The sequence below is a fragment of the Poecilia formosa genome, unplaced genomic scaffold, assembly GCF_000485575.1.
Source record: "Poecilia formosa unplaced genomic scaffold, Poecilia_formosa-5.1.2 Scaffold616, whole genome shotgun sequence".
Taxonomy (NCBI): domain Eukaryota; kingdom Metazoa; phylum Chordata; class Actinopteri; order Cyprinodontiformes; family Poeciliidae; genus Poecilia; species Poecilia formosa.
This window is the reverse complement of record NW_006800555.1, coordinates 147,426-161,657: the sequence shown is the minus strand read 5'-3', so window position 1 is coordinate 161,657 and position 14,232 is coordinate 147,426. Positions and strand designations below refer to the sequence as shown.

Sequence of the window (14,232 nt, the reverse complement as noted above, 5' to 3'; positions counted from 1 at the left end):
ATGCATGATCGTAACGATGTTTTAACATGCAAAGCATAAGGAAGTGACATATGATCCTATTGTTCAGGTTTTCTGCCTGCAAGGTGCAAAAGTTGCATGTGCACAGCGCCTTTAAATTGAAGAAGTGTCACAAGCTTCACATGCTAACAATAAACAAGGAGAGCATCAGTTCAGCTGACCAGTGGATGGTAAAGTGAGAAATGTGATTCACACATTCAGCGCCACCCTGACCCAAAATGCTTCTAAGAACAACAGAAACTGGTTTTTTTTAAAAAAAACCTTCAGAAAGTTCAGATGGTGTAGAGTGCTGAGCAGTTAAAAATACAGCTTCAGGGTTGAAGTAAAAAGAGGTCAGGGTGTGTGTGACAGAAGAGAACATCTTGGTTTGTCATTTCCTTTATTGTTTGGCAGGTTCTTGGTAAGATTGTGCATCATGAACACATCACCTACTAACTCATTTTAATATCTAAACATTTTAAAACAATATAAAGTCATTTCTTTAAATCATTTATATTTCTAAAAGCCATTTAAATGCAGAAAATGTTTAATTTTGCTACTGTGAACCCAAATAAAGGTTCTTGCATGGAACAGCCAACTGTATTCAGCAGCTTTAAACTGGATTAAAACGATCATTAATAACGAAAAGCTGCCGTGTTTTTATCCTTTTCAATGAACTGAAGTTCAAAATGATCCGAGCAGAAAAAAGAGGATTTCAGGGATTTTGAAGAGGGATTTGGTTTTCCATTCATAACCATGTTTACAGAAAAGAGAGAAAATATTCCAATCAATTCAATTCAAATAGATTTAATAAAGGACAGAACATTAAACTACGTTACATGTGAAATCTGCAGAAAATGGATGGATGGATGGATGGATGGATGGATGGATGGATGGATGGATGGATGGATGGATGGATGGATGGATGGATGGATGGATGGATGGATGGATNCCCATGCTTTCACTATGGCCACAAGTTTATGATGGATGGATGGATGGATGGATGGATGGATGGATGGATGGATGGATGGATGGATGGATGGATGGATGGATGGATGGATGGATGGATGGAAGACAGTAAAAACAGAAAATAAAAATTCCTGTCACAAACAGAACATTATGCTGAATTTCATAAACATGAAAATGTTTTTTACAGATGTGGCTTTGCTGATGTCAGGGTTGAATAGAGAGATTGGTTTTCAGGTGACCAGAAAACAGCAGCTCACATATCAGAGAACAACCTTTAAAGGAAAACGGGGGAAGAAGAAGAAGAAGAGCTGCAGCAGCAGAGAATCACAGCGAGCCGCGCAGCAACGCCGGTTCATCAGAACCAGACAGCTGTAGAAAAGTTACCTGGACCGATCCGGTTCCACTGCAGCTGCAACATTCATAAAGGCACAAGGTCCAGTCTGACATAGACTATTTAGTTTGAAGCTGAATGTTTAGTTTTCTTTTAGAAGTATGCTAAATATTTAGTCTATAAACTAAATATTTAAATATTTAACTAAATGTCTAAATACTTAACTAAATTCTTAGCTTAAACTATTTACTTTGGAGCTTAATATTTAGTTTTCTACCTAAATATTTAGCTGAAGACTAAATATTTAGTTTTTGGTCTAAATATTCATGTTTAGACCAAAAACTAAATACCCATTTAGTTTGAACCTAATTTCTTAAATTGTAGGCTAACTATTTAGCCATCTAAATATTTAGTCAGATATTATCTCTTTAGGCAGAGATAATATGTGGCTGTTAAAGTTACATAATGGTTGACCAAATTATATTCCATATTTCTTTGGCTTCTTTAAACTCAGTTTGACTTGAGCAGAGCAGAAAGTCTGGTCCAGCTCAGCTGGATGAACACGATGAACTGCAGCGATCTGTTTGCATGTCAAGTCGTTTATTCTCATGACTTCATGAGCTAAAGTGTGAATCCACAGCATCTGGTTGTATTTCTGCCGCTGCGTTTCTTTCAGTTCCTCCAAACACGCTCCGGCTTCGGTCGCAGTTCGCTGCTGCGGCTCAGGAGTGACTCATCGTTTTCTTTGGTTTCTTGTTATGGACTCATATGACAATGTAAAAATGATCTACTTCCACATTTAACTGGCATTTACGTTCTACTCTGTGTCCAGTTCTTCTATTCACAGGCTCTCACATTTTTCTGCACGCTAGATGTCTTCTTCCGTCAGACTGTCTGCTTTTTCAATCAATGGATGATCTTGGTGAAATTGGCAACCCATGCACAAAAAAAACCTAAATAAAAAACAAACACAATCTGCACAAAACTTGATGTTTGTTTCTGGAGGAACTGTACAAGCAAATCGGAAATTTCTGCTCAGAACCAAAGCTTTTTCACACTCAAAAACAAATTCTTACAATTATTTTTATTGAGTTTCCACTGAAAACATCCGCACCTGGAAAAAAAAGAATCTATAAAACCTTACATTGGAGTGGTAATCCAAAAATATCTACAAAAACATTTAGAAATTATTTATTGAATCAAGTTTCAGGTTTAAATGTCCGTCTTTGACCCTCTTGGAGACGCTGCATGTCAGCTGAACGTCCCTCAGCCTCAGTCTGAACTTTTTCTGACGATTTTTCTGATTCTTTCTGCATTTCTGGGCCTCAGGTTTGCTGATACAATCTAAGATCTCACTGGCTTCTGTTTCATTGTTGAGAAATGTCCTGAGTTGCTGTCAAAAGCAAACTGCAAAAACACAAAATGTTACCATAAATCATAAATGGTTTGTTTATGATCTTTGTACACTTGAAACAAGAGAAAACTGATTTACAAGTAACTTCTGATTAAGATATAGGAGCTTGTTTCATGTTAATGAAGGGAACGTCTTGCTGATGTTAGCATCACTTGACGTCCTTCTTAGTGTTGAAAGAAGGAACTTAAATTCTTGCAGATATTTTTGTTGCGTTTCACAGCTTGTGACCCTTTAATGACGTTCAGATAAGGTTTATTTTATACACATCAGAACAAACAGCACAAAAATGTATCATTAAAATGAAATGAATATTAAATATCAAGGTTTTGACTGCCAGGAGGAAAACAAAATGTCAAACTAAACAGTTTTTTCATTTCAGTGCAGTACTTCTCCTCCTCTTCCTCTTTCTTCTTCTTCTGTGCTCACAGGAATGAGGTGAGAAGAAACGGCAGAAGTTCATCCTCTCATTCAGAGTCAGTAATTGGGAGGAAATTCACTCTGCATTAGCTCACCGTTTCAGTCTTTTTTACCTAAATTATCCAAATGCAACAAATCTCCTCAGAGCTTCGCATAAAAAAATAAAGCATCTCTAATCCCAAATAAAGTTCAGTCTGTGTTTTTGTTGTCCTTCGGTTTGAGGTTGGCTTGAGAGTTAATCTGGAATAACTTCCACATAATCTGAATTTGGAGCATCTGCAGTAAAACAGAGAAGTTAAATTAGAAAACAGACAGTAGACGAACGCTGCAGGTAACCAAGACAAAACATTTCACATACTCTCATAGTCATTATCCTCTTCAGGTAAAGGAGCAGCTCCTCTCTGCAATGAGTGTCCGCCCGACGCTCCGCCCGATGCTCCGCCCGACGCTCCGCCCGACGCTCCGCTGGATCCTCCAGCTGATCTTCCAGCTGATCTTCCAGCTGAAGCGTCAGGTTGTGTTTCTGGTCTCCTCGGCGGCTGGATCAACATGGGCGTTTTCTTTTTCACCGCATGGCGCAGGTGAATGGCCAGACCTTGGTTCTTCCTCTTGTAGTTACGGATTAAATCACCCAGAGTCTTAAAATATGTTTCCTGCAAACCTCCTGCTGTCTGTGGAGCGACAGAAAAACGACATGAAGAAGCTGAAGGTGCAACAAATCTGTGACCAATAACTCAACATCAGCAAGTAGAGTAAAAAATGTAAAAAAATGTTTTAAATGCACGATCCAACATGAAGCAACAGGGAAACTCAATAAGACAAACGTAAACAAAAGTGTTAAAACAATAAATGGGAACAAACAATAGAAAAAGAGGATTCATGTAAAATAATAATACATTTAATATTGTGAATATGGAAAAATAAGTTTGTATTAATAAAAAAAATCTGAGGACAAAGCTATGCAAAAAGATAAAATAATATTGATGAAAATATGTTAATATTTTAAACTGCAAATGTGTCAAAACTGGAAACAAAGTGATGCAAAAAGATAAAACAACAATATTAACAAAAACATAAATGTTAAGTTTCAAATGTGTAACAAAAATCATAAAAGATAATCAAAAAAATAATATTGGGACTATATATATATATATATATATATATATATATATATATATATATATAAAACATAAATATTAATTTAAAATAAAGTAGAAAAAAGAGAATAAAATGGAAATAAATTTTTTAATTAAGTAAAAAGCAAAATAACCAAATGAAATAAAACTGGGTGGGGTGCTGTGGTGGCCCACGCATTGAGGCCATAGGCTTCCTGCCGCGGTTGCAGGTTCGATTCCCGGCCTAGCAACATTTGCCGCATGTCTCCTCTCTCGTTACCGTCTTTCCTGTTGAACTACTTTCAAATAAAGGCCACTAGAGCCAACAAAACCTTAAAAAATAAAGCTGGGTGACATAAAGATAAGAAATATTGAAAGTTTCCTAAATCCTGTATGACTCAGTTGACTGAGTTTTGTCAAAAAAACAAACCCATCCTTTTTCCATGCATTTGCCTCATGTGACCTTTAACCGTAACGTGGCACGTCTGGCACGTGGGCAGCGCCAGCATCGTCTGGCCGACGGCCGTCATGTTTTATTAGCTCTGACATCACTGTGTGTGTGGAGTGGAAACAATCTACATGTTTCCTCTGCTGTGGGGGAAAGTTTCCTTCATGGGGGTGAAATGCTGATTTCTTCCTGAAATACTCTGACATCTTAATAAAACCCAAAATCTCCAATCCATTTTATTCATCTATTTGATGACATAAATCAAATTAAGAGCCTTTTAAATAATTCTGTGCTAGAAGTTGAGATTTCTGTAAAAGGAAACAGAGTTTCTGTGAAAACTCAAAATTTTACCAAGTATGTTTAGTCTGGTTTCTAGTCCAAATATCTTACTTGAAATAAAACAAAATTAATTTACAAATAACATTAAAGCAAAACATATGAACTTCTTTAAGCCAATAATTCATTAATATTAATGAAAAAGTTCTAGTTCCACTGACACAATTTAACCAAAACAACATATTTTCCTCATGTTACAGGTGGAATAACCTGTCGATGGAAACAGGACTTTTTAAATCAGCATTAAGTAATTATTGACTGAAAACAAGCTTCTATATCCTGCTGAAAAAATACTTGTATGTTAGTTTAGTCTAAGATCAAAAATACTTTTGTTTGTTCACACATTTATTGAACCAGAATGAGTTCAATGGAAAAGCTGTGGGTGAGCTGCTGCCAACCAAACGCATTCTTTAATTAACTGATCATAATCAGTGTGAGAACAGCTATTAAAAAGGTTTTTGTATTTTGTTGCTGTGGAAAATAGAGTTGTGTGATGAAACAATGACAAGCACTGCAAAACATTTGAAGGTGGTTGAACTTCAAAATGATTTTCACCTCCAGCCGTGAAAATTCAAATAAAGTCAACTAGAAAATTGTTAAAGAAAAATAATTGTGAGTTGCTGTAACTTAATAGAGATGAGCGGATCAATACAAAATTAAGATAATATCAATAATACCAAACTTTACTTAGAAACAATGCACAAACACTTGCTTTGTTTTTCTACTGGTTCTGTTTATCATGTAACTGGGTAATTAAAGTACACATAAACTTAAACCAAATAATTATTTATAATTATACAAACTGTCCTCACCTAGTTGAACAAGCACACAGTTCAGTGTTATATTCACTCACATTATCAATTTTAATAATTTATTTTAAGTTAGAAGAACCTAATTTCTTTATTCAACTTGCAGAAAAACATTCTGAGCAGAATGTTTCTGAATTCTGCTCAGAAACATTTAGTTTTAAAAGACCTTAAAGGACGTTCTCCTTAATCATTTGAATTAAGGAATGAGCATCAAGCGGACCGGAGACCGCGGATTACAGCGCAGGGCATTCTGGGTAAAAACAACCAAAACAAACGCGGTAGCTTAGCGCTAGCGGGAGAAATAGCTTGTGGTCTTTTACCAAAGACAAAAGGGAAATCCTACAATCGCTAAAATCTGACGCCACTCCATTTTTTTACGCTTTGTAAAGAAGGAAGTTGCGCTCAGTGTCTTCAGAGGTTTTTGTGTCGTTTCCTTCAGTGGTTCTTGGTGCAGCGCCCCCACAGGCCAGGAGGGGTACAGGTTGTTCAATGAGTTTAGTTGGTTTGACTCAGTGCAGCTGAAAATATAACAAACGTTGCAGTTTTGTTCCCCAATTGAACCGAGTCTAAAGTAACTAAATTGATCAATTAATAATCACAAATAAATAAGTATGTAATGTGGAGCAGGAAGAGAACCAGAGGCAGCAGCTTATTAATCAAAGAGATGACACATTGAAAACGTAAAGGTGGTTTTTACCAGCAGGGTGTAGTTTCCGTTGTGCGCCTGCAGGACTCTGTAGGTATAAACCACCTTCTGTTTGCTGCAAAGAGAAAACAAGACGTCTGTTAGTGAGGGATGATTTAGAGGAAGTATCGTAGAAAACTGCTGTCCATGTTAACCAGCAATGATTCTGCTGTAAAACTGAAGGTTTCTGTCACGCACCATGTCTGACACAACATTAATCATATCTCTAGTGTCTCTGTTTGTTATATCATTTACCATTTATCCAAGTAATCATGTTTAAAAATTCCTAAGACTGTCTGTCGGGATTGTTATTTTACTATTTTTAATCCACTGCTTGTTCAATAAAGGTGTATGACTTAATATCGATAAATTTGACAATATGATTAAATGCCACACAGAGACCTAAACAACTTCACTTGAGTTTCTGCACACAAACAAGAATGACATTTTAAACATAAATATATGAGAAGGGAGATAAAATAAGCTGTTTTTTCATACTAGCAACGACCTGAAGGTGAAATTCTAAACAGTTTGTGTCCAGCATGTGTGGGGTCTGCAAAGATGTTAGCTGCCCCCTTCCTGACCTTAAACCAGGTCCAGAGAACCAGAAGTGACCTGCAGCAGACACAGAGTTGATTGACTGAGCTACCGTTGACCCCCAGCAGGATGAAGAGTAGATCCAGTCTGTCTGCATCATCTGATGAATTTCATCATCTGGCCATGGCGTCTGCATGATTTTCGGTGCATTAGATGCATTTTACTTGGTGTGAAAACACACTTGCAAGCACGTTTTGGAACAAGATGAATGCAAAGCTCAACCGCAGCTAAACCTCAGCCTTACCTCATCAAAGTGTGGAGCAAGGCGACGAAGAGCTGGGGTTTCTAAAAATAAAAAGAACAAAGAAACTAACCGCTTCTCTGACGGCAGCCAGCCATGCAAAGCAGCTTCCCTCACAAACTCAGCCAGTCTCACTGGTTCCACTCAGTTTCCATTCAATGAGCAACCGGCCCCTTCAAGAACCCCGATGTGTGTTTTTAAATTATAGAAACACACAGAAAATGCAGCTGTATGCTGAAAACTACAAGAGAAGCAAAAATACAAAATCTTACTAAGTATTTGTGCTCTACTTTCTAGTACAAACATATTAGTACATTTGAAGTAAAATAAAACCGACTTAAAGTCACTTTGCAGCAAGATGTAGGAGCTTGTTTTAAGTCAATAATTCCTTAATATTGGTTAAAAAATCACTAGTTCTGCTGGCAGATTATTTCACCACTAAAAAGATTTTTCTTATTTTAAGTGAAATAATCTACCAGTGGAACTAATAATATTTCATCAGTATTCAGAAATTATTTATATAAAACCAGCTAAATGTGGCTGAAATGTGATTTGTCAGTTAGTTTTGTCGTATTTCAAGTTTACTAAGACATTTACACTAAAACTAGACCAAAATCACTTAAGACTTCTTATTTGGCAGTGAAATATGACATGTAGTCACAGTCAGTACGTCCTTATGAAGGAACATTTTCAGGTTGGTTGTGTTTAAGGCGCTGCAGGTCGGAGCAGCTCTGATTGGTTCTTTCTCCAGACCTTCATCATTTGTGTGTTTGGAGGATTATGGGTCTGGATGCTGTGCAGCTCAATAGATTTTTACTTTCACTTCCCTTATTTAGGGCAGTTGCTATGATGCGTAACCATGGTTACCACGTGTCGTTTTTGCAGCTGGATGTAGGTCATTAGCATCATGAATGTTCAAATAGTACCTGACCTTTAACCCCAAATCCCAGAAGAGTTGAATATGAGCAGAGAGAGGAGGAAGTTCAAACCATTTCGTCCATCGATCATAGTGACATCTCTCTGCTTTCTAACCAAAAGTCCAGAGACAGATTTAAAGAGGAGGAGCAAAAGCAAAGGAGGCGGATCAGCAGAGTTAGCTAGCAGCTGATAGCGTCGTCTAGAACATGTTGCTGTGGAATATTATCTGTACAGGGCTTATGTTGCACTCTTAGCATGTCATAACAGTCATACAGAACTAGCCTCCAGTCAGAAGCCTATTCAGAAACACTGCAAGACTGACTGCTACTGGAGCATCACAGCATCTCTTATTTAGAGATACTAGGACAATTCGAGTCAAGACAACATTTTATTTTGATTTATTTAAATGAAATAAACATAACGGTTATTTTTTTATTGAGACTGATTAATACAGTTCAGCAGGTGATTTGGTTCCAGCTACATGTTTTTATTGATCTCACTTGTTTAGAGAAAAATGTGGCTCTTAATGGTTTTTACAAGAACCACACCTGGAATAAAAACATGAAAATGCAATAACGTATCTAAACTTCCAGGCTTCTTGTCTGCTGTCGGACCCGGTGCATCATGTTATTCTTAACGTTTCTGGATTCTGCTGCTGGTTTGATGGTCAGTTAGCTATAAGTGGTTCCAGCGACAGGGTCGGTGTAAAACCACCGCTCTGTGGTGTCCCTCAGGGCTCAGTTTTCGCCCATTGGTTTCCTCATTTTATTTGATATTCCTGGGTAGGTTCAACACCTTCCTCAGACATGATTAGCATTTCTAAACACCCACATGTAATTTATGTGAATGTCAGATTTATTTTGGGATTTCTGATTAAATTTAACCTGTGGGTTTGGTGACAGTACAGTAAGCGAGTACAATGATTTAATAAAGAATCAGGAAAATCATTTTAATTTATTTTGGATCAAAGTCTACGGGAAGCCGTTTGTAAAGTTACACAGCATAAAAATTAACAGCAATAATTAGAGTTATTTAGCCTGTTAGAAGGTTATTCATTCAAATGTCACAGTTTCAGGCAAAATATTTAGACAGCAACATATTCAGATTGCAAACTAAATATTTAGCTCCAAACTATTTAGTTAGCAAGTAAAAGATTCAGTTCCATTCTAAATATTGAATGAGCAAACTAAATATCTAGTTTATAGATTGATTATTTAGTTAGGAGCCAAATATTTAGCTACAAACTAAATATTCAATCAGCAAGCTAACTCATAACATCACAAGCTAAATAATTAGTGCCAAACTAGCTAATTAGTTAGCACGCTAAATATTTAATTCACAAACTAAATATGTAGTTTTCCTAACTACATATTTGTAGTTTTCTTAACTACATATTTAGTTTGTAAACTAAACTGCAGTAAATTTTGCCGCAGTGTTTAAATGTTTGAAGTACTCGTCTTCTTTCCTGCATCTTTTTGCGTTTGTAGCCTTAAAACTTGACTTTCTGTTAATGTGACTTGACAAGGGCAGATTAAATTATACCAGATTAACATTTTTCTTCAGTTCTGTCCTGTAAGCGGTTGGTGATTATTAACAACACAAAAATATAACTGAAAACATAATAATTAGTCATGGCTGGTTCTTACCTTTTAATAGTTATGAAAATACAAATACATTTAACTGTTAAAAATATTTTATCTAATTTTACCATAAAATGTGTCAAACACTCACAGCTCCAATTTGTGCTTATTGCCATTAAACTACCACAACTGTCAACAAATCGCATCAGGATATTAACTGCAGCTCTGAACATCATCCACCCATTTTCTAACACTCTTGTCCCTTAGTGGGGTCAGGAGGAGCTGCTGCCTCTCCAGCTAATGTTCCAGGCGAGAGGCGGGGTCACCTGACAGGTCACCTGGACAGGTGGCCAGTCTGTCGCAGGGCAACACAGAGACACACAACTATGCAGACACACACTCACACCTAGGGAGAATTTGGAGAAACCAATTAACCTGACAGTCATGCTTTTGGACTGTGGGAGGAAGCCGGAGAAAACCCACCATGCACAGGGAGAACATGCAGACTCCATGCAGAAAGACCAGGGCTGGGAATCGAACCCAGAACCTTCTTGCTGCAAGGCAACAGCTCTACCAACTGCACCACTGTGCACTGTGAACATCATAAAAAGCTAAAAACTAAGTGAAATAATCCAGTTTCTTTATGTGAACTCATCATCTGGAGAATCTTTGTGATTTCAGTTCATCCAGTTGTCAACTTCAGTTCTTCAGTAAAATTAGTTGAATTTCTTTCCAGGAAAACCAGCAGGTTGTGTCAACTCATTGACCTGCAACATTCACGAACTTCCTTCTCTAATTTTTGTTCAGTTCACTTTCTGCAGATATTATTTCTATTTTTCTGTCCCTTCACATGCAAACTAATCTGGATGTACCACATTAAACATTAACATCCTGCAAGCAGCCACAATAAAACCTGAGTTACTGGAAAGTCACCAGATCCAAACATTAAAAACGCTAACTGGTAAAACATGAGACCTTCCGCTCTGCAGCAGATTCACTCTTTGGATTTTAGAAACCAGATGCTGCTCAGAGGCAGTAAGTCTGAAAATATGTTTTGCAGAGAAAAATGAGGTTAGTGTTATCTATTTAGGTCATGCATTTCCTTCTCTACATACACACTTTAATTTTTTTAACAGCTGAGACCCTGATCGCAATATTCAGCAGGAAAAGCTTTTTGTATTTCTCCTGTTTGAAGTTTCTAACTTCAGAGGCCAAAAGAAGAGAAGTCTCCATACTTCTCTTTTTTAAGGTTTCTTTGTCACCTGTGGCATTTATTTTACAGAATTCAGACGGAGAAATGGGAAAACCTGCCGCAAAGGTCACAAGGCTGACCTTGTGCAAAGCGTAATTTAACGTCAACGTCTCGCTCTGCGCAAACATTGAAGTGAAGTTCACCCCAAAGAAACTTTTTTCCTGATAAGCTGTGGCTTATTTAGGGTTCTATCTTTATATTTCTGTGCAAATTTTGACATTTTTGTACAATTAATTTAGTTTGGCTTTAATTTGCCTAAAACCGTCTCATTACTGGTTTCTTTAGTCAAACGATTCGGAGGCAAATGAATTACAGACCCGGAAAATTATTTAACCCAAAACATAGAACAATTTCTTTTTACAAGTGAAATAATCTACCAGTGGAACCAGAACGTTTTTATCAATATTAAGGAATTATTGGCATAAAATAAGCTCCTATCTCTCGCTAAAAATTTACTTGTAAGTTAGTTTTGTTTTATTTCATTTGCCGTAGAAACTAGACCAAAATACTTGGTCAGGTTTTGTGTTTGTGCAGTGTTTACTAATCAAAACGTGGTCGATGGTCTAAAACATAAGAAGCAAAGAAATCCATAAGAAGATGAACATTTTTCACAAACAGGATTATTTATAAAGCCAAAAACTGCTCAAACATTTACATTTTTAACTGATTTATCAGCTGCAAAAACACAAAATCCTATCAAGTATTTTTGTTGTTTCCAGTGTAAATATGTCAGAATGCTTGAAATAAGACAAAACTAACTTACAAGTAACTTTTCAGCAAAATATAAAAGCTTGTTTTAAGTAAATAAGAAGTAATTATATTGGCAGATTATTTCACTTATAAATGGGGGAAATTACTTATTATAAGTGAAATAATCTGTTATTTCATCAGTACTGTTTTCATCAATATTAAGACATTATTGTCATAAAACAAGCTTCTGTGTATCAGTTTGTCTCATTTCAAATGTACTAAGATATCTGCACTAGAAACTAGATTCAAAACTCGGTAAGATTTCGTCTTTCAGTTTATGCTGCACATCACATTTTTTCTGTACATTTCATACTAAAGATCAAGACGTTAAATATTGTCGTTGCTAATAATTCATAATAGATGCTGGTTAACCTCTACATCACAACTTTAGTGGAAATAAACTCATTAGTTTGCATTTTAACAGAACAAGCTGCAGTACAGAGCCAAGCGCCCTGCAGAGGATGGTGAGGGGACGCACTGTAAAAACACTTACCAAATATTTTCGGTCAAGTATCTTGTGAAAATATCTCAGTACACTTAAAATAAGACAAAACAAACTTACAAGTAAGTTTTCAGGTTACAAATAATTTCCTTCTGAAGGTAGCCAAAGATCTCAAAACAAACTTTAAAAGGCTTAAAAGAAGCTAAAATAATTAGATGAACGCTGCAAAAATACAAAATCTCACCAAGTAGTTTTGGTCAATATCTTAGTGCACTTAAAATAAGACAAAACAAACTTACAAGTAAGTTTTCAGCAAGAAGTAGGAATTTGTTGTAAGTGAATAATTTCTTACCATTGCTGAAAAAGTTCTCGTTCCACTGGCAGATTATTTCACTAACAAAAAGACATTTTTCCAGGTTATAAGTGAAATAATCTGCGGAACAAATACTTTTTTATCAATATTAAGGAATTATTAAGGAAATGAAAGGTTACCTATTAACCTTTCATGTAAGGTTAATTAAGTGAAGAAAGACATTTGCACTATAAACTAAACCAAAACCGCTCGGTAAAATGTTTTTCTTGCAGTGTGTTTCAGATCTGCTTTGTTCTGAAACAAAGATCAGATCAACAAAGCATCTGATCTGTTGATTAATCAGCATCTGAGTTTCACTCACTAGACGCAGAGACACAGCGCTCCCTGGATGGTCTCGCTCTCCCGGATCAGGTACGCTCCATCCTTGTTCTTCCTCCCCAGAACCTCCTCACACTCCCTCTTGGTCATGGCGCCATGGTAACACTCCGGCAGAGCCGCTGCCATGGCGAACGGGGGCCGCGGGCCGACAGGCAGACATCCACCTGCGCGGCGCAGGAGCTTCTGCTTTCACAAACAGCCCTGAAAACGGTAAGAACCACGACCCGGTTAAACCCAGAACTGCTCCAGAACAGAGCCGGCCCGGTCAGCTCTCCCTGCTGCCTGGAGGTGCAGAGCAGAACGCTCACTGAGAGGGCATCAGGAAACCAACGTGTTGTTCTCGCAGTTTCACAGGAAGTTACATGTCACAATCAGACACTTAAATGGAAACTAAAAGATGTGCAGCAGATAACAGCGAAGCTTACCGGCAGAACTGGTCAGAAACTGTCAGAAACTGTCAGAAACTGTCATCGTGCTGAGGAAGCAAGAAAGATTCAAGCTCCCTGAAGGGAACTGAGCTAAAAATATTATATCAAAATAAAAAAAAACAGTTATTGTACGAAAATGAACAACCAGGTTTCATAAAAAGCAGCAACTTCACACGCATTCACTCCTGTCCTGTTATCTGTGAGAGAATGGTTCATCAGTTCAGTTCAGTTCATTTAGATTCAGTTCACTTCTGTTCATTTAGATTCAGTTCACTTCTGTTCATTTAGATTCAGTTCAGTTCAATTCATTTAGATTCGGTTCAGTTCAGTTCATTTAGATTCAGTTCAGTTCAGTTCATTTAGATTCAGTTCAGTTCAGTTCATTTAGATTCAGTTCACTTCTGTTCATTTAGATTCAGTTCAGTTCAGTTAATTTAGATTCAATTCAGTTCAGTTCATTTAGATTCAGTTCAGTTCATTTAGATTCAGTTCAGTTCAGTTCATTTAGATTCAATTCAGTTCAGTTCATTTAGATTCAGTTCAGTTCATTTAGATTCAGTTCAGTTCAGTTCATTTAGATTCAGTTCAGTTCAGTTCATTTAGATTCAGTTCAGTTCAGTTCATTTAGATTCAGTTCAGTTCAGTTCATTTAGATTCAGTTCAGTTCAGTTCATTTAGATTCAATTCAGTTCAGTTCATTTAGATTCAGTTCAGTTCAGTTCATTTAGATTCAGTTCAGTTCAGTTCATTTAGATTCAATTCAGTTCAGTTCATTTAGATTCAGTTCAGTTCAGTTCATTTAGATTCAGTTC

General features: G+C 36.8%; 1 protein-coding gene across 2 annotated transcripts in view; it reads right to left on the bottom strand.

Annotated features, from left to right (window-relative positions):
• Positions 1-3,060: 3,060 nt before the first annotated feature.
• The window catches only part of LOC103130218 (SH2 domain-containing protein 1B), a 13,786-nt gene continuing 2,614 nt past the window's right edge, over positions 3,061-14,232 (bottom strand). Inside the window, exons 2-5 of one of the 2 annotated variants that reach the window (XM_016665738.1) lie at positions 12,976-13,193; positions 6,534-6,597; positions 3,487-3,799; positions 3,061-3,404 (exon numbers count right to left, since the gene is read on the bottom strand). In XM_016665738.1, the coding sequence (XP_016521224.1) occupies positions 3,364-3,404; positions 3,487-3,799; positions 6,534-6,597; positions 12,976-13,118 (561 nt within the window). In that variant the 5' untranslated portion in view covers positions 13,119-13,193 and the 3' untranslated portion in view covers positions 3,061-3,363. Of the gene's footprint in view, positions 3,405-3,486; positions 3,800-6,533; positions 6,598-12,975; positions 13,579-14,232 lie in introns of those variants that run through there. The other variant, XM_007541550.2, reaches the window with a different exon arrangement.